The following is a 20,441-nucleotide window of genomic DNA, read 5'->3' as shown; positions in this document are numbered from 1 at the left end:
GAAGTAGGTATCAAAACATGAAGGCTTACTCTACTAATTAGGGCATCAGATAGCCTTGTTTATTCAAGTTATGACATGCTTTTGAGTGAAATTTGGATCTTCATGTAGCTCTCTAAGCTGCGCTGCATAGACAACAGGAAAAAAATCTCTCCTGCATCTTCAGTATTTAACAATATGACTGCATTCATGGGATAAACATGGATCCAAGTGTTTCACTGGAAAGAAAACCGCTGATAGAAAAGCAACCTTAAGGCTTTGTCTCTGTTTAGTGCTTACATTGCCAGTTGCTGTGCTAGCATGGTAAGGTGAATAGCCCCTCTGTCTCCCCCACCATAATTTAAAGACTTTGGGCTTTTTTTACCTTCACTGAAACTTGGCACTTTGGGAGCACCAAGGTCAGCAAATAGACTGTGCATAATGCTGGGAAGTTTTTAACTCTGCTTATCAAAGTGTGAGAAGCTTCAATATTCACTAGAGACTTTTTCAAGTCATTGTACTTCTTGGTAAATTCGGAGTTAAAAGAAAAAGTACTTTGTTTCCAGTCTGAAAATCTCTGACCTAAACTTCCAGCCCCCAGCCCCTGCTATGAGTCCCCCGGTTCTGCCTGCTGTGTGTGCTCAGTGGCGGCCGTCCGCCATCCTCACTGTTCAGCTGGCTGGCGGTCTGGAAATCGCTGATGTTCTAAGGGTTACCGGATTACAATTGTTCTCTGCAAACAAAATTCACATCTGTTCTGACAACTTATTTCAGCCTGATGCAACTTGAAAAGGTCAAGATTAATCCCAGAAAATCAGACTACTATTGGAAAGGCCAAATCAACTTTAATTGTAACACATGGCTATTTGTATTGGCGTTTAGCTGCAGCCGTTTATCCTTCTTTCCATTGGTATTATTTGTTTCTGAGCTAGCTACTAAAGCCTACAATGCAAGCTGAAATATTTTAAGTAGCGTAACAAAAATAACAGCTGACATCTTTCCTTTTACAGGTTTCCCCTGACCCAGGGTATTTTGTGTGCATGGCTTCTTTGACTTTTGTTTATCAGCAGTCTTGGAGGAGAAAAAAAAAGTAAATCATGGAAGAAAATGTTGACTCATTTTACAAAGATTACTGGTCTCTGCTGCACTTTCACACCCCCTCCTAGTCTGTTGGCTTTATCCATCAGAGCCCACCGAACACCCCACCCCCAGGGGAATCAGCCACTTGCTCTGGAGTTCTGTCTCCTACCCAACTCTGATCACCAGTGCCCAGGGGTTTAAAATCCCTCTGCATTCCAGCAGTTGCAAGCTGTGGTTTTCTGGGTTGGTGAGGTGACTAAAAGCATCACTGTCCCCTGGTCACGGGGACAGGTTGGTGTAGTAGCACCTCTCTAACCACCCTGCCAGCAGCCGGTAGCTGCTATCAGCTCAGCCATCGAGCCATCAACCGACATCTGAAAAGTGAGAGAGACTCATTTGGCAATACTTTGCTCTTGCTGTTTGGCCTGGAGAAAGATACTCAGAGCGGTAAGATTGTTTAGCAACAGCTGGCAAGCACCCGGGTGTGAGTCTGATTTTCAGACATGACAGGCACTTACAGGAATGCTGCCAGATACAGCTGTTTAAAAGCCTTAATAAACAGCAAGTCAATACTAATCTTTGCCAAATTAATCTTTTCCTTGACAGCCCATCAGAGCAATTATGCTCAGACTCATTGTAAACACACAATTGTCAGAGGGTAAGGATCTTTTCTGCAGTATACTGTGGATTTTTGCACACAGCCTCTTTCCCAAATGGGAAGGCTTCCTTTACTTTTTCCCCTTTTTATTACTGTTTTTTTTTTTCCTCTCCTATTTTATTTCCTAGCCAATTACATGTTTGCCAGCTTGGTATTAGTCTGAACAGAATTTCTTTGTAAAGTGTCTATCGCAGCAAGCCCTTAATAGAATGTGAAATGATGACAGTCGCAGGATCCATGCAGATGCACATTTGCTAGTGGGTTTCTCTAATTAGGCAGTAACTGTGACAGACTCTGAAATGTTACAAGTCATTGTTCTCACTTGTCCTCTTGTCGGTGGAATAAGAACTACATTTGAGTTGTGATTTAATGCGCTGCTGGGTAATAATAAAATACATGACTTTGCAAAGGAAAGCAAATGCTGTCTGGGAGACCTGACACAAAGCACCTTGTGTTCTTTGAGGTGTTCAGTACCTTCTGCAGCCCTGCCAGCCATACTAGCTAAACAATATGTTATCTAAATGCAAAAGGACTTGAAGACACCAGATAAATAATTAACAGGGCAACGGTTGTATAACTATATACTTCTGTAGGTATCATTGTACGTATCTCTATATGTATGTATGTATTTATGTATGTATGTATGTATGTATGTATCTATCTATCTATCTATCTATCTATCTATCTATCTATCTATCTATCTATCTAATTATCTATGTACCTACCTACCTATCTTTTATATCAATCTCTCTCTGTATCTATGCTTACATATCAGTAGAAGTTCTAGGGATGGACTGCTGTATGGGTTACACACAGCTCCACACAGCTCTTTAACTACTTCTCACAGTGTGTGCAAAATAAGGATTTTTACCTACTCTGTTTCCCCAGAGCACAGAAAGGGATCTCTGTGGATCTGCCATGTTTACAGGATCAGGTAAGAAATAGTCGAATGCAGTCTTGGAGACAGTGGTTCAGGTTGAGATGAAGTCTCAGAAGGTTAAGGGAGGTGGTAAGAGCATGTTTTAGTTTCCAGTAATGAGCTCTTCTATTGTCAGGTTTCCTGTTTACAGAGGAGCCTCGCAGGGAATATTTGGCAGACACCACTGGAATCAGGAACTGGTATTTGGTGAGAGAAGTGGGCATGAATATATTACATTTCATCGTGAACGGCTGGGGGCCTCCACGAATACATTACTTACTGCCTCTGGATGAACGTGGAAGGGGAAAATCCTACAGCAGGTCCTTTCGAAGAGATTCTTTGGGTCAGAGGCAGCAGATGGATGGGATTTCTGTTCAAACCTCTGTGGATTTGGTGATAGAGAGACCAGGACTCACATCGCCAGAATGGGGCACGCTGAGCACAGCAGCAAATTTCAATAGCTTTTCCTTTCCAAAACCACTGCTTACCTTGGTGCAAGGAAATGGGAATTGCATCTTCCAGAGTGCTTATGTTGCTAATCTTGCATTTTGTCTACCTCCTTTAAAAAATAATTTTTTAAAAATACTGATTTTAATTAAGGGAAGACATAATTTCCCTTGGTTTCCATCACTTTGACAGATGTCTTTATCATATTTACTTGCTGTTACCATGTTGCTTCAATGTGTAGGTTGTTCTGTTCCTGTGTGAATGCTCATTATCATCATTATGACAGATGGTGACTTACAACCAGTGACTTGGGTACCTGAGTTACTGTGCTGCTTCAGCGGGTCTATCTTCACGAACTCCAGTGGAGTTTCACCTGCTCACAGAAGGATCCCAACCTTCTAGGCTCCATTTATTAACACTTTGTGTGTGTCAATATGCAGCTGAAAACAAACAGCAGATTGCCCTTGCTGGGTAACCATTACTTTTTCCCAAGGTCAGACATGAAGAACGGACATTTCATGCACTGAAGTTGGATCTTTCCTTTGCAAAAAAGTGGTTTTGATACAACCCTGGCCAGAACTGCTGCTCTTCCATCATAGCTGTCCCACTGTCCCATCCAACGACACAGACACAAAACCACACTCACACCACCGGATGGGCAAGCTGATACACCATAAACACACCGCAGGTTTCCCTTCTGACAGACTGAAAGACACCGACTGCCCAGAGGTTCATACAGAATAAGTATTTTATTCATGATGTATTTTTTTTTATTTACATTAAAGTTTTCTTGTATTTTGAACTCTGCTTGGATACCGAAATTAACAACTTTATGTGACTGCACACCTGCTCTAAAAGAAATGGAGATAACACAGTTCTTTTCCGTAAAAGAAAAAAGAAGACTGCCTGTCAAAATCAAAGCTTATTTTTCTCATCCCTAGTAATTATTTTCTTGCTTTAGAATTAATATGAGTGGAAAATGTAGTTTACTATAACATAATAAATAGAAGACATTGGGTAATTAGTAGTGCTGGTATATTTCTAAAGTACTAAACAGACAAACAATAAACTGTGAATTTAATCACGAGTTCTCATACAGTTTCAAGACAGGAAAATTAGAGCTCTCAGCTACAGTCATTTGAGTAATCACATCTGATCTGCATTATTTATTAGTTATTACATGCCAAGTTATTCCAATTGTACATTGCCTGAAATCATTCCAAAGCAAGCATACCTTTGTTTCTCATTTGTTTTAAAAAAAAGTCAATGGCATTGCATAATGCATACTTTATCCGAGTTGCTTTCTTTATTTCATACAGAAAATACAAATCAGTGGTACTCACTATTAACTGGACAGGCATCCAGGATTAAATCCTCCACAAAGCTATTTTCAGAGCTATCCCTGACCCAAACCCTTGACAAAGTAACCTTCCTTTGGATTTTTTTTTATCCCTTTCCCTGTGGCTGCTGAACTTACCTTTCACTTCAGGATGTGTGTGCGATACACTCCCTAAAACTCGGTAGGACTTTTTGCATGTATGTTAAAATGGTTGAAGCATATTTGGTAATATTTCTATCCATAATATTTTTATTCCACTTGACTAATTAATGAAAACTGATGAAGTTTCAAGAAGAAGCATTACGCGGTTTTATTCAGTTAGTCTTGTTGGTTCAAGTCTTAGTTTTGGGCAACTTCTTGATACAACATTTTAAAAAGGGAATTAATTAAAATGCCTTTTTTTTTTTTCCTTAACGACCAAAGAAATACAGAAAGAAGTATCAGTTACCTTCATTTTCTGCCAGTAAAGCAGGTTTGGTGTTATATATATCACTGTAAAAACTAAATAAAGTATTCACATCAGTTGTGAACAATTTGTGCCAGCAAAAGTTAAAGCGTCAAAGAAACCTCTTTAAAATGCTAACAAATTTACTTACAAACACCTATATTTATTATTTCATAAATAGGCGCAACAGGTTCCATAAAAAAGATTAAATACAGACACAGTATGAAGAAACAATAATACATAGCCATATGTAAAGGTTATAATTTAGCTGTCTCCAATCTGTTTCTGCATCTAATAAAATATCAAGTAAGCATTTGGCAGTTTTATACATAAAAGGACTTAAATGACGTTTACTAACCAGTACACATAAAGTGATTTTCTTTAAAAAAAAAAGAAGCATCTTTTTAGGCAGTAAAAAATAAATGGGTTTGCTCTTTATCAATATTAGGGTTTTTTTCCCTAGTTTTTTGAGTTTATTTCATGACAAAGCCAATATTTTTAATTAATATCATTTGGGAATATTTTACCTTTTTTCTCCAAATACTTTGAAAATATAGAACTATTAGTCAGTTGTTTAAAAATGAAGTAAAAATATGAATGTTTGCCAATTTAACCCTCATTGTGAAATCAATAAACTGGAATGAGCCAGTTTCAATTACAATTAGCTACAAAAACATTCACATTTTATACTCTAGGAGAGTGTAACATAGATGCTATTTACAAACTTGCTATGACTGCTACATCAAGCCATTTAAAAAGTCTTTAGTAGTTTCATATAAACACCCATTATGAAAAACCAATGGAAAATCCAGGACTTTTATCCGAGACATCTACAGTTGCTAAGGCAGTTACTATCGCAGCACTTCACAGCAAAAACCAACATAAAATCTGAATGGTCCAAGTTTCCTTCAGGAAAGAAGAAAAGCAATGTCCGTTAAAGGATCTTAGGGTAGGGGTGGAAAGGAGAAAGAAAGAGAAAAAAATGTGAGGAGGGGGGGGGAAAAAGAAAAAAGAAAAAGAAAAAGAAAAAGAAAAAGAAAAAGAAAGAAGCAAGACTATTTTTTCCAGAGTGGGTGACCCACAAGCTCAAATAGTCCTAAGTGCTTAGCAACTTGTATTTCCTAATAAAATGCAGAACTGCCTTGACTGCATAAAGCAATCCATGATGAAAAGACTTCCCTGCATTCCTCAGTGGAAAGGAGAGGTGTTTCAGGTAAGGTAGAGTGCTTTGTCCCTCTGCATGCCCCTGTTCAAAGAGAAAAGGAACAAATGCGATTTTTTAAAAAATCTGACAAATTTTTAGTTCTATTCTTCCAAAAAAAAACCCCACAACCCACAACATGTCATTCATTTCAAGCATATCACTGAACTATGACTGCATTACCATGGTAATAAGAAAAATCTTAGTGCCACAGGGGCATGTAGCAACCCAGAGACCACATCTGGCTCCATGCTTAAGCCCTGATTTTTGATCACCTGCACTAGCATGTTGGTAGCACTCTCACAAACCCTCTAAGTACTGCTGAGGGTATAAGCATCCTATAGGAAGTGTCCAGTTTCCTTAGAGGGCAGAAGAGCTTAGTTACATGAACATGGGTACCAGTCACTGATATCTCTGGCCTATTTTGTTTACTAGTACAGACCCAGCCAAAATGTATTGGCTTGACAGCTTCAGGTGTGCATGCTCAAGGGAACACCAGAAGCTTCTGGCAAAGCCAACTCGTCCAACTCTCTACTGCAGACCAGGCTGTACAGAAGACCTTCTACCAATGCACTGTTTCTAGCACACTTTCACATTCAGTTCTTGCTGGGTTCCAGCTTCAACTGAAGCATCCTAGATCAGAGCAAAGGGTCATTTACAAGTTTCTAATTTGGAACAGCCTGTAGAATTCAGAAAAAGAAAATAACATTTAAAACAGAAGAAGCATCATTGATGGAGCTTGATTCACACCAAAAAGATTTTTCTGGGATAGAAGCTTTATCCTTCACATCCTACTTCTTCACCAAAACACAGGCACTGGTTCTGTTCTTCCACAGCTTTACAGCTTACTTGGTTTGGAATCCAAGAGCAGTGCAAAATAAAAATGTATATACACAGGGTATAAAGAGGGGCTGCTCAGGGAAAGCTTCTGCTTATGGAAAGTTATGGCCAGTGGGCACCTAGACGACAGTACTGGGAGTGATCACACTGTTTCTTTCCAGAAGAGACCAATAATCAAAGACACAGGTGACTATGGCTTGTTTGTCAGAGGACAGTCTCTTCACAGCTCACTGTAAGTGGGTATAAAAGTCTGTGGGCTGGGCAGGCTACAAGGGCCTGCAGCACAGATCAATGCTGAATGAGTGGGCGAGTCACGGGTTAACAGTGATAGGTATGGGGGAAGGTGACGCTGCTGTGCAGACTAGTTAAAGTCTGTCTCTGTGTCAGCAAGTTCTAGTCACCATGTTATTCTGAACTAGAAACCAGAAAAATGTTTTTGCTCAGTTCGAGTTCCAGAAACACTTTAAAACAATAGTGCAAGTGAAAGTCTCAGTCTGAGTAAATGTGGGTAAAACTGGCCTTTAGTTTTGCTTTGTGTTCCTTTGTCTGGACTGGATTTGACACTTTGGTAGCAACCAAGAGCTTTTATCTCTCTTTGCCTTGGGGATTCATGCCGAGGTCAAGAGGAGGTCAGGCTGGTGGGCATGTTCACAAAGCAAAATATCTACCATTTAAAACTCAGAAGGTACCTGCCATTAAGTCTTCAATATTTCCAGGCAGTTCCTGGGACAGTAACATGTCTCCACAAAAAACATGCTGCAGAAGAGCTGAAGATTTGAAGGGGCGACCACCCTTACGGTAGAGGCACAGAGCTCCTAGAAGTATGATGTTTTGTTTCTGGGTACAGTCACATGATCTGCATGCTATTCCCTTCCACTATCTTGTATCCCACACATCACCCCTTCATATCATTGATGTGGGCTTTCATGACCCAAGCTAGTTGTTTTCACTGGCAGCAAGCTCTCCTCAGCAGTGGTGCATTTGGAGAGAATAGTTCATGCCATTTGCCCCTCAAGTAAGAAATAGTGACCTTAACACCTCTTTCCTACACCTTCTGCCTAAGATTTCAGTTCTGATTTTCTAAGGAATGGAAGTTCTCTAAGAATAAATACTTATGTGCCGTGAGAAAGTGACAACAATGTCTCATAAATGTATGTATTGGAAACTTGTTCTCCCACAACAGTCTAACTACTGGATAAATACAATGCTGTCACAGATGCACTTCTGAAATACTGCAGGGCAACAGCCAATTCTGAGATACTTGTGCCATGAACGTTGCTCAACACAAGGTGGCATTCACTGGCTGCTTACCCATTACTGCAGTAGTCATTATTCCAGTCCACAGTCTGTGCTGGAGGATTTCTGCACCCTGAACGAACATACTCCATTGCTTGGGTAACAACTTGTGCAGCTGTTGATGTTGGATTGATGATATTCTGATAATCAGGCTGAAGAGTAAATCCCTAGAAGAGAAAGCAAATACATTGTAATGCACAGAAACCAAGCAACGGGTTGGGTACATTAAAAAACCCCAAACAAACAGTGGGCGCTGTGAAATGGTAGAATACTTCTTTTTCGGGTGTACTTTAGTTTATCAAACCTAAAATAGGGAAAAGAAAATGTCTAGGTGCTTTCTAAGGTTTAGAATCTTTCTTTGCTTTGAGAAATGAAACATTGCCAAATCATTGTTGGCTATTACAGAGTCTCAGGATGGAACTAAAAGGGATGGAGCAGAAAGAATTCAAAACCAAGAGAACAACTCAATCAGTGCTGGGGCAAAAAGGTCTGTTTGCTCCTTAGAGCTTCCATTTTCATTAAATGTAAGGATACACACTAGTCATTAATTCCCAGAATATGCAACAGAATCTTTTTGAAGGATGTAGGCAGCAGGTGGCTGACTGTTTTATTAGACTACACCTATTCACATATTGTTCTCAAAACCCTTTTTCTTCATTCAGTCACAAAGGGACCATCTGCTGCTTCTTTTATTTGTACTTCTCTCTCAACTAAACAGAAATTCAACCAAAGCTTTTTAACAGTTGTTGGACTAATGCAGAGAAAGTAGCACAGAATAACTTGCTTTCTGAAACCAGGGAGACAAGGAGAAAAAAAAAAAAAGTGGAAGTTACAAAGAGACATCTAACTCGCTCCCTGGAAGATCTGTCAGATGAAAAGTCATAATAATTTTTAGCTCTTTTCATATACTAGAATGTTTAAAAGCTGTGTTTCAAAACCGGGAGAACAACTGAAATTTCAAGGCTATTGCAGCTGGCTCACCCTGTGTAAATGTACTTCATGTTCCTGTAAAGTCAGAAGAACTACATTGGGTCAAAGTATGGGAATGCTGTATGAAAGCAATTGATGTCTGCTGAAAAAGAAACAAACCAAACTCTTAGGGCAAGGGCTTACGATTCCTACTCAAGTTAACTGGATGTGGAATGGAGAAGTCAGAAACTTAACTTGAACCAAGATATCTGGTTTGAATTTCCACTCTTCCGAGCCCAAGTCCACATACATAATAGAGAGGATTAAAGCTCATAGCTTTTGGTTTTAAATTCTAGTGAATTATGTGTGGTCATTTTATATACAAAGCCTTCATTAAGATAGTAATTTTGTGGAGACAGTTTTTTCTCTGCAGGTTTAACAACTCAGCCACACTACCCTTAATTAAGATAAATGAGTATTCTCAGTTTTTGCCTGTCCCACTCCATCCCCAGAAATGAGCATCTTTCAAATGTAACGTGACACTTCCTTCTTCACATCCTTCTTTCTTGGTGCATTATATTCCATCCCTTCCCTAGAGGTCCTCAGGGTGCTCTGCCTAACCGTGCCTCTCATGTACACCATCACTTCACTCTGCTCAACCTGACCATGGATATTTGCCTGGGATGTAGATGAACACAACCTTCTCCCATAATTTTTTCCATACCAAGAATATCCTGAGCTACACACCTCAGTACATCTCTGATGCCTCACTTTGTCCCTTATGACTCCAAGAAACAGACCATTAGTAGTGGAAAATTTCACAAGCTGAATTCTACATTTACTTGTCGTATAACTTCCACACTGCCCTGCTAGCAAGATAAAACAAACACCACCCATGGGGACTGTAATGCCCATGCTCTGTACACAGCCTTTTCACCAGGCCCTGCACACCAGCCTGCAAGAACAACCCCCGTGCCTGCAATGACTCCAAAGGCAACTGTAATAGAGTAGACTTCCCAATGACTTGAACTGGAGTTTTGCGAAATTAGGAGGGAGAAAAATTGGTTTTGTATATCACTATCAGTTTTATACAAACTACCACCCATAAGGACCTTCTAATTTAGCTGTAAAAGGAAACTAACCACAGAAACACCTTACCCCTCAGGCACTCAGGTTTACCCTTGTAAGCAAAGCCCCTGAGATCTCTCTTACCTGTCTTTATGAAACAATCATGCACAGAAAAACCCTGTATGGGGCCAGCTCCAGCAGTGCTGTAGCAGAGCATGACAGTGACCAGGCACAGGGACTCAAGTGCTCCTGCAGCACAAAGAGACAGTTCCCCCAAGTCAGAGGAGGAGACCATCAGTGCAGTATCGGTCCAGGGTCTCCTGGGCTTAGGATAACTACATAATTAAACAGCTCAGACACAGGGGGATGGTACTCTGCTTTAAATGGCAGCTTGGAACTGAGTGGGGACTTACTCTCATATATGCTCAGGTCTTCTGTGTGGCCACAGCCACATTGCTTTGGACTTGGACTGAGTTGATACCTATCACGTTAAGGTTGGGACCACAGATCCTAATTTAATTCTCCTATCTATAAACTAAGGGATAACAACATTTTCATCTTGTACCTGGTGCCAGGGTGGTTTGACCCTGGCTGGAAACCAGATGCCCACTACAGTTGCTTTATCACTAAGCTTTTCAGCTGGACATGGGAAAAAATATATATTTAGAGGCTTAGGAGTTGAGATAAGGACAGAGAGAGATCATTCCACAATTAGCATTCCAGGCAAAATGGACTCAGCGCAGAATAAAGGAAAGAAAACTCTCTAATTTATTACACTACACTACAAACCAGTGAAACCAGAGTCGGATAATGAGAAGTGAGACCAGATCTTAAAGCACCTTACCCCACCCTTTCCTTAGCAGACTTCACTTTAGTCATGATTAGTCTCCCTTCTTCCTGCCCAGTGTGGCATGGGGAGGGGCAGGGACTGGGTGAATGTGGGTTTTGGTCAGTTCCTCATGAGATGTTCTTCTTAGTCAGGAGTGGTATTCTTCACACTCTTCCCCTGCCACACCATGGAGTCCCACCCATGGGAGACAGTCCTCCATGAACTTTTCCAATGTGAGTCCTTTCCCACAGGGCTTCAGTTCTTCACCTGCTGCCCCAGCATGGGTCACTGCTATAGGGTGCAGTCATAAATCATAGAATGTCTCTCAGTTTCTCAGTCCAGACTGCTCCCCTGGTCCGCCATGGAGTCACAAGCCTTCTCCTCTAGCAAACCTGCTCTGGCAGAGATGTCTCTCACTAGCTCATCTCTGTGTCTCTGTGTCTCTCCAAAGGCTTGCTCCAACGCTGGTCACAGCATCTTCTGTATGTCTCCACCTGCTCCAGCATGTGGCCTCTTCACGGGCTGCAGGTCGGGTCTCGGCCTTTTCCTGGGCTGTGGGGGGGACACCCACTCCACCATGGGTTTCTCCATGGGCTGCAGGGACATCTTTCTCTTTGGCACCTGGCGTACCTCCTCTCCCCCTTCCCTGGCCTTGGTGCCTGCACAGTTTCTTACATCTTCTCACTCCCTTCTCTGGTGGCAAAAAGTGGCTGCTTGAGTTTTTTTCTCCTAAATGTGATTCCCAGAGGTGCTGTGACCATCGCTGATGGGCTCAGCCTTGGTCAGAAACGACTCCAGCCTTGAGCCGGCTCAAGGTTTGCTCTGTCAGGCCTAGGGAAGGCTTCTCGCTGCTTCTTGTAGAAGCCACCCCTGCAGCCCCCCTTCTCCAACAGAACCCAGCCACGTAAAACTACAACAATCTGGCAAGTCTGTTGAGTTTATAACTGCCTGGCATTGGGACCGATTCCTAGGCCATCCTTATTTGACAAATTGTAGCATGGTGCAGAGGTATCAGAGCAGGGCTCCACCTCCAGAAGCAGCTGAGCTGCTGCAGCTCAGGGGTCCTGCTGGGGTTAAGGGCTACTGGAATACCAGCCATGTGGGTGTTGGAAAGCATTGCTTGTTAAAGCAAAGTAATTTAAGAAACCTGAGTTCAGTATGGACTGATAAAGCATGGCGATGTTTAAAGTGTAAACAGTAATCACTTCAGCTTTTTCATCAACAGAAAAAGCTCTGGAAATACAGCTCTGTACAACAGAGGGAGACAGCCTTGTAGTAAATATTTGTGTAATATTTATGTAAGCCTTTAACAAACAATGATGGAATAAAAAGTGCTCAAAAATGAGTGCTTCGAGGTCTAATTAAACAATGCTGAATGTTTTTGCATTGTAATGCTCAAGAGAAAATCACCAACTGTTTTGCAACATGCCTAGAATTTCAAATTTCATTTTCTTGTTCCAGATTGAAATAAAAATAGGGAACTTGATAAAGATTAATTCGATGTCAGGAGGGACATTTACTCTTTAATTAGATTTCTGTAGCCCTAGCAGTTTCGTTGTGCCACTGTAGCAAGTCCTAAAAAGCCTGCAGCAGAACTAAACAGTGATCCTCATCTCCACACTTTACTGGGAACTAATTTCATTTCCTGCCTGTCTGGAGAGGTATTTTCAACAGGCATCAATGTTTTTGTCTTCACAACTGATTTATTCATCAATCTCAATGTGATATTTTAAACCTTTAAATTACATCCAAATCCTAAAGCATCTGTTTATTACACAAGGAAATTGAAAATCTGTCTGTGTGATATCATACAAAGATTTTTTCCTTAAGGTTATAAAGGAAGTTGACAGATATTAATGATTATTTTTTTTTCTCTTGACCTCATTCGAAGACAAACCTTAACAAAAAAGAGGAAGAAATCTGGCCAAATACAGCAGGTCCATGAGTTTACTGTATATAATATATACCAGAAAAAATGAGGCTATTACTTGTAGCAGGCTATGCAATCATCTTGCTGTATACATTTTATTTTCCAAAGGAAAAGAAATACCTAAAATTAGACTGAAATGAGTTATTATTAAAAAAAAATATATAAATGTGACATACATTAATCTTCTGCTTCCTTGTTATGCATACACTTGCAGCCACGGCTACTAGACATTAAGAACCTAGTTCTGCTTGTGCTACCTGTGAATCAAAATGGAACAGAGATTTTAACAGGACTCATCATCCCACCCAATGTTTGGGTGAAGGATTTGGGAGGGATTGAATCCTAGATTGCATCACTCTCCACAAAAAACAGTACAGTACAACAGGCCAGAGAAGGGGAGTATGCTCAGAATGGAGCAGAAGTGTCTGAGAAGAGATAGGAAAGACTGACTTTACAAGAGGAAACAGGCAACTACAGACCTTGTTTTAGCCTGAACTTTGGAGAAATCATGATGATTTGAATGACAAGGCCTAAGATTCAGAACACCTGATCCCAACTAAGAATTAAAAATCATATCAAACCTAAGAAATACACAAGAGAGGAGCAACTTTCCATCAGTTAAAAAATAATAGTGATGAGATGCTCAGATGAGCATTTAATGAAAGAAAATTCACACTCTTCTAATTCCACTGCATCAAAAGTTGGTGAAAGAAAAACTGCTGCACAATGGATTTAAGACTTTAACAAAGGAAAAAGTTAACATGGCTCCTGTTAATAACATTTAAGAAAAATATAGTGTATTTTGGAATTGGAAGTTAAATATAATTGAAATCTAATTTAAATCTGAGATTTATTTTTTTTTTACAGTGTAAAGGAAAGGATTAAAAATGTAAACAAACACCCCAAAAGTTTACAGTACTGCCCATTATTTAATTTATTCATCGACTCTTTTGGAAATGAAAGGAATAGAGACAAAATAGTCTACTTTGCTGAAGTTACAAAAAATGTGTAGATAATTCAAATTCGAGAAGATTGCTTAAAAGAAATTAAAAAATATTCCTAGGCATATGACCTATATACTAATACCTAAATTTTACTTTGCCCTGTGTGTTTCAGAACAGTCCAGATGAACTGTATCAGCTGCATACACCACAGAATTCATTGTTTTTAAAAATAAGAGAAATTGTGCAGTCACTGAGGATTTTTGGCTACCAACACTTCTGATCTTCATGATGTTCTGTAGTTTTTGTGGAGTCCTGAAAGAGACTGCCCTTCTCCAGCTGGCAGTCTCTCTTGGTTTGGCAGCTGCAGATGTGCAGGCAAAGACTGCTAGAAGTAGCAGAGGACATGCTGTTCCCTGTGGAACTGATGAGGATCAGCGCATTGTCCTGGCAGCAGTGGGGGTAGAACTCCCTTCCCAGGTCAGCACTTCTTACACGTTCTCTCCTCAAAGTTAGGCACAGACAAAGTTTGTGGATGTCACGCATAGTGGTTTTGAAGAACTACATCCCTGCCTGCCAGGACTGAGGGCTGGATCCTTATGTGATTTTTCTTGGAACTGGCAGTCCTTCAGATGCGCTACAAACCAGACTTCGATAAGAAACTAACTTCCCTCTCCTGGAGAAACTGAGTGACCAAATCTCCCAGAGCCAGTGCTAAAGCAGGGGATCTGTGGAGAGCAGAGATTCCCAGAACCTCCTAGAACCCACCACTGCTGGGAGCTGTGAGAGCTACTGCCAACGTGTGTATGGCACAGCTGTGTGTCTGCAATGGTTGTGTCCAGGTAGCTGAGTGTCCGTTGGAAGACGCCTGTGGTAGAAGACTACTACAAAGCTGTTGACAGACTTATCGCTCTCTTGCCTATTAAGCTTCATGCTGCAGTGTTACATGTGAAAATTTACCTCATTTCTTCTTAAAGTGCATTAGTCTGTTTGGTATGAGCAGTGGAGAGGCTTCTGAAGAGGAAAATGTCTCCCTAGGCAAGTCACGCTGTAGGGAACAGGATGTTAAGTAGTTTCTGTTCTTGCCACTTAAATAAATTGGATGTGTGCTGGAATCTTTGGGAAAGGTGTAGGGTGGCCATACCTTTAGAACGGAGGAAATCAAAATGCTGAGGTAAGAACTGAAAAAAAGTTGAATCAAATGCAACTATCACTGTTGCTTTATCAGACTACATATTCTCCCACTTGTCTTGTGTTTATATGAGGTGGAGTGGTGTGTGCCATGCTGCTGGGGACTCAAATACAGAGTCTTCCTTCCCTCCTCTTCCCCATAGGCTGGACATACAGGGTGGTGCCATACCTCTTCTATGTCATCATTGCTGTTGAGTCTGTGCTGCTGTCATTGTTTGGAGGATTCTGTTTATTCTATTCTCTTTTCTTTTTTCTTTCTTTTTCTCTTTTTTTTCCCCACTATGTGTTTTCCTCTTTAACATGCTCTGTGGTCAGCCGAGTGCTCAGGTTTAAGCAGAGGGTAGAGCAGAATCCTTTGACAACTGAGTCAGAAGGAGGCCTTTACTTTCAGGTTATAGCTTCTTGACTTCTTGCTATATGCCTGTAGGTGGTCTACCTGTCCCCCCCTGCTCTGATGCAGTATGAAATCCTGGGCACAGTGTTTTCTTACAAGTCTTGAGTATGACTAGAAAGTGTCATACCTGAGACACTAGACCGTTCTGCTCTAGCACAGCAAATCACAATGGTAGTACACCTTTTGCCCTAAAACTTAAAATACTCTTTGCTTTTTCTTTTCCAGTGTCACTCTTTAAAGGAAATTGATTCTGTATTTAAACTCAATTAATGAACTGTGTAAACTGCTATATGCTACCCCCCAATAATATATATATATTTACACATTCTGAAGTGAAATTACTGCTATCTCCCAGAGCTCAAAAATTGCGTTACTTTGAAACAAAAGTAGAAGCACAAGAAATATAAACTGGCTTGTAGATATTCCACAGTACTTAAAGAGAAATGTAGTTAAGATTGGCAGTGTAGCATTTCAACAGGTAATAAGCACCTGTCATCTTGAGTGAAGCTCAGAAATATCTCACCCTCATATCTTCATTATAAGCATCAGCTTTTCTGACTAAGAAATATGAGTTGGTAAAAAGTATTTAAGCTAACCCTTCGTGAGTTTAACAATGGAGAGCAGGATCACAGGGCACAGATTTTTTTTACTTTAATGTACTTGCACTTAGTAAATTGAAAGACTCATCATGATACAGGTCTACATATTGATTTCTAGACACCTGTTTTCTATAACCTAGTGCCCTGTGTTTCCTCTCAAGCTAGAAATAACTCAGCTGCATGCCACACATCTCACAGATGAGTGAAAGCACTCTCAAGCCACTGACGCACACACCATATGCTACAAGCATGTAAGTTGGTAAAATAAACCATCAGAAGATTCATATTGTCCTACCTTTCTTGTAGTATGTAATGGTTTGGAATAACACCCAAGTGTGGATTCATACAATAATGATGATGATGTATTTATACACATACATAAGTATCTAACATCTGCATTACATCTTTTGCTAGCCCCTGTTGTACTATTAATTCAATAAATAAAGCCAGTTATGTATGCCTATCAAGAAAGACATAAGAGGTTGGATCTTCTCTAGCTCTATATTGGACAAGTAATATACAAGTGACACTGAACATGGCAAACAATTTGAACTTGGAAGGCTTTGCAATAAAAACTTGCTGAAGCATAACTACACCATTTCAACAGGCTGCTGTCACAGATGTTTTTCATGTTTGGTAAATGAACCAGTGTGCTGGTTTCAGCAGAGATGGAGTTAATTTTCTTTCTGGTAGCTGGTGTGGTGCTGTGCTTTGGATATAGTATGAGAATAATGTTGATAACACGCTGATGTGTTTTGGTCGTTGCTAGGTAGTTGCAGTGTCTACACTAAGTCAAAGACTTTTCAACTTCTCACACCCTGCCAGGTGCACAAGGAGGTGGGAGAGCACAGCCAGGACAGCTGACCCAGGCTGGCCAAAGGGATATTCCATACCATATAATGTCATGTTCCCTGTGTAACTGGGGAAGCCAGCTGGGAGGCACATTGGCTGCTCAGAAATGGACTGGGCATTGTCTTAATTTTTTTCATGCATGAGGTGAGCAATTGCATTTGTGCATCACATGCTTTATTATTTTGTTGTTATCATTGCTATTATTACTACTATTTTTCTTTGTTATCCTATTAAATGGTCATTATCTCAAACCATGAGGGGTTTTTTTCATTCTTCTCCCTGCCCACATTAGAGGGGAGGGGATGATCAATCAGCTGCGTGGTGCTTAGTTACCCTCTGGGGTTAAACCCTGGCAATGAGGCTAGTGAATTGAGCCTCTGTCTGTTGCTTTGTCTCTCACTGCTCTGAGCCTACAGGTTCAACCCAGACTGCATCAGGCTTAGGGTCTTCAGACAGACCCTCGTGGGTCACCTGTCTAGGACTTCTTCTAACTAATTCTAGTTGGCCAGGCATGGGGTTAACTCCTGAATTTCTCTGCGTTGAGCATGGAATCTCATAGGACATTCACACCAGTACACTGGCTTTCTAATAGAAAAACATTCAGGAATACACAAAAGCAAAAGATTCCACATTTGTGTGGTCATAAGTCTGTTGAATCTGTTCACTCTGATCTTGAAAATAAACTGGACTAAGAAAAAGTTATAAATACTTTACAAATTTTCCTCCTGTCTTATTACTCCAAATCACTCTTGAGACTAAGATGAGTCTGAAAAATTGCAGATCATCCAGAGCACAACTTGGATTACCTTCTGAACAACTACATTTGTCAGTCCAGATTGCTTTCAGCAGTTATATTTTAATTTTTGCTTTTTTGGAAAATTTCTTTCTATGTTAAACTGTTCTCCCAGATAGAAGTTATGTTTTGTGTTCAGGTATTCACATCTCCAAAGACCAATCTTTGCAGCTTGGAAAGCAAATGCAAATGTCTTGTTAGCAAAGGTGTATTTATAGAGATACTGCAAACACGCAGCAAGTTCATGACTATGTATTATCAACCAGAACTGACAAGTTTTGTATATACAAATTTTGTAGATTCTTGCAACTCCATACAAAAAAAATTCATTCTAATGCTTTTTTGTAAAAGAAGATCTTATTATTGATAGTCAGATCTCATCCAAAACAAAAGGAATTTTTCTCTTATGAAATCAGCAGAGTTAATTTTCTCAAACGCTCCATAGGCCTGAGTCCAAAAGTCACAATACTACAGTTGGCCTGTATTCATTCAAAACTCCTATGAAATGCATTGAGAATCAATGATGTAAAGCATTATTTAAAAAAACTCAAAAAACCCCCTCACCACTTTATTGGGATATTGGGGACAGTCCACTCCCAGTGAAAAAAGGCACGTCTATCTAGCAAAATGAGGTTATGAAAGCAGCATAAATTAACACATCATATTCATTTATTCTAGTATGTTTAACGCAGCCTGTGTTGCTTCATGCTCCCTCTGACTGTTCCATGTCTCAGCCAGCACAAGGATAACAGCACACACTACAATCATATCTTTCTTCCAGACATGCCTGCCTTTTTTTTTTGTAAACTATGTCATCCTAAGGTTTAACATTTCACTTATATTTCAGGGTACTTCCATATTTGCAGGTAGATCTACAGACACACTTCTATTTAAAGGATGCCTCCAGAATTTGGTGGGGGGGAAGAGGGGGAGAGGAGCATAGCTAGTGTTCAGGACAATGTGATAAATATCTTTGCTAACACACACAGTTCCACTGAGGTTCCCCATCATCCAGGTAAAGTCATTCATTTGTTCTTGCCTTTGACAGACTAAGCCCTCAGACTATATTACCACAGTTGTGGAACTCTGCAAAATTAAAGCTAATCCATGGGTCTAAATCTCCCTCACTATATCAACTTCCAGATGACATTTTTTCCTGAAAAAAAAAAAAATCAAAAACACCATAAAAAAATTCCCCAGACAACTGAAAAGTTCAAACTTACTTGCTGCATTGTAGGTGAATGTAAAGCAGACTGGACCTGCATCGGTAGCTGGTTTCCAATGGACTGCTGCATTGAAATCGGCTGGTGCTGCTGGATGTTGAGATGCTGGTGCAGAGGGGGACTGATCTGAAGAGGTGGCGGTGGGGACACAGCCATGTTTGCTATGGAAACAGTCACTGGCATTTGGTTGTTGGGCTTGGGCGCTATGTTCCTGGGGATATTGGCATGCATGGCAGTGATGTGAGGATTCATTCCTGGTTGTTGGTGGTAGTGGGAGCTGAGGTACAGTGCAGAGTGAGCCTGGGCAGGCCCATGAAACACCGACTGCTTTGAATTCATCATCTGAGGTTGTGGGGAGGCTTTAACATCAACAGGTTCACTGTAGCTCTGTTGAGAAAAAAAAAAGGCAATACTTAGAAGCTGCAAAGAGCTGCTGTTCTCCCCCCCGACATCTCTTTAAGAGTCTCACCACAGGAAAAGATGGATCTGGACCATCAAATTGTCCTTGATGTGGAGTTTGGTTATTACACAGGAAAAATAATGAATCCCTTTTACCTTACACATTTCCCATCAGCATTAAAAAAAAAAAAAAAAAAAAAAAAAGATAATTTAGCCCTTCTGCTTCTTGGTCTAGCTTGACATTTTGTTTTTTCCAAACTTGGAACTGGCATCACTGACCTAATAACCTACACAACAAAGACAACCAAGCCTGTCACATTTGTTCACATAAGCAGCTGCTCCTATTGTCATCAAATTTGATGGCTTAGTTGAAAACAGATTGAGGAGGGTGGGTTCCAGCAAAAGTCTGTAGTGATCTTTGACATGTCTCATTTTCCTATCTGCAACTATGGGTAAGAAATTCAGTGTCCTTTACCATATATGTTGATTACTGATAATAGGGCTTTATGAGTCAGCTAACATGATGAAGAGGCTAAACCCTATCCGCAGTTGTTCTACTGCATTGAATAAACATACTAGTTGCTGTGCTCATACCTTTATTTTGAAGTATTCTATGCTGGGATGCTATCCATGCCTGTACCAAACACATTTTATGAGCCATGCATTTAGAAAAATAAGAATATTCTGAATAATTTAACTTCTAGCAAAATGTTCTTTGTTAATCTAGTTTATAAAGTATGGAAAATTCTGTTTAAAACTGATGTCTACATAAATGCATCAGACACAGGGAAGCTGTCTTGCTAAAGCTAGAGGAATACTTTACAGAATATTAGAGAATGTACAGATTTTCAAAAATGTTATAGCCTAGGCTGATTTCTCAAAGTTGGTAGTAGTAAAAAATGTCCATTATTGAACATGAATTTTCACAGTGCTCTTTGTTCTAATGTTTATAACTTGTTACATTTTTATTTAAATTAAATTTGTTGTTTTCCATACCCTTATTTTCTTAGACCTTCTGATGCTAACTCTGTGTGCTCAAATAAATGATGAAAAAAAATTCAGGAACTAGCTCCCATGAGCTTATAGGTGGGAATCATAATTTGCAGTTAAGT

The 20,441-nt window shown here is 40.2% G+C and overlaps 1 protein-coding gene across 1 annotated transcript in view; it reads right to left on the bottom strand.

Annotated features, from left to right (window-relative positions):
- Positions 1-6,073: 6,073 nt before the first annotated feature.
- The window catches only part of TOX (thymocyte selection associated high mobility group box), a gene marked incomplete at both ends in the record, with an annotated part of 217,658 nt that continues 203,290 nt past the window's right edge, over positions 6,074-20,441 (bottom strand). Inside the window, 3 exons of the mRNA XM_084280566.1 lie at positions 6,074-6,110; positions 8,217-8,368; positions 18,931-19,317. Coding sequence (XP_084136692.1) covers positions 6,074-6,110; positions 8,217-8,368; positions 18,931-19,317 — 576 coding nt within the window. The remainder of the gene's footprint in view (positions 6,111-8,216; positions 8,369-18,930; positions 19,318-20,441) is intronic.

Source organism: Gallinula chloropus, assembly GCF_964237585.1.
Source record: "Gallinula chloropus genome assembly, chromosome: 2".
NCBI lineage: Eukaryota > Metazoa > Chordata > Aves > Gruiformes > Rallidae > Gallinula > Gallinula chloropus.
Note: the sequence above shows the minus strand (reverse complement) of the source record. Positions and strands in the feature narration are given on the sequence as shown.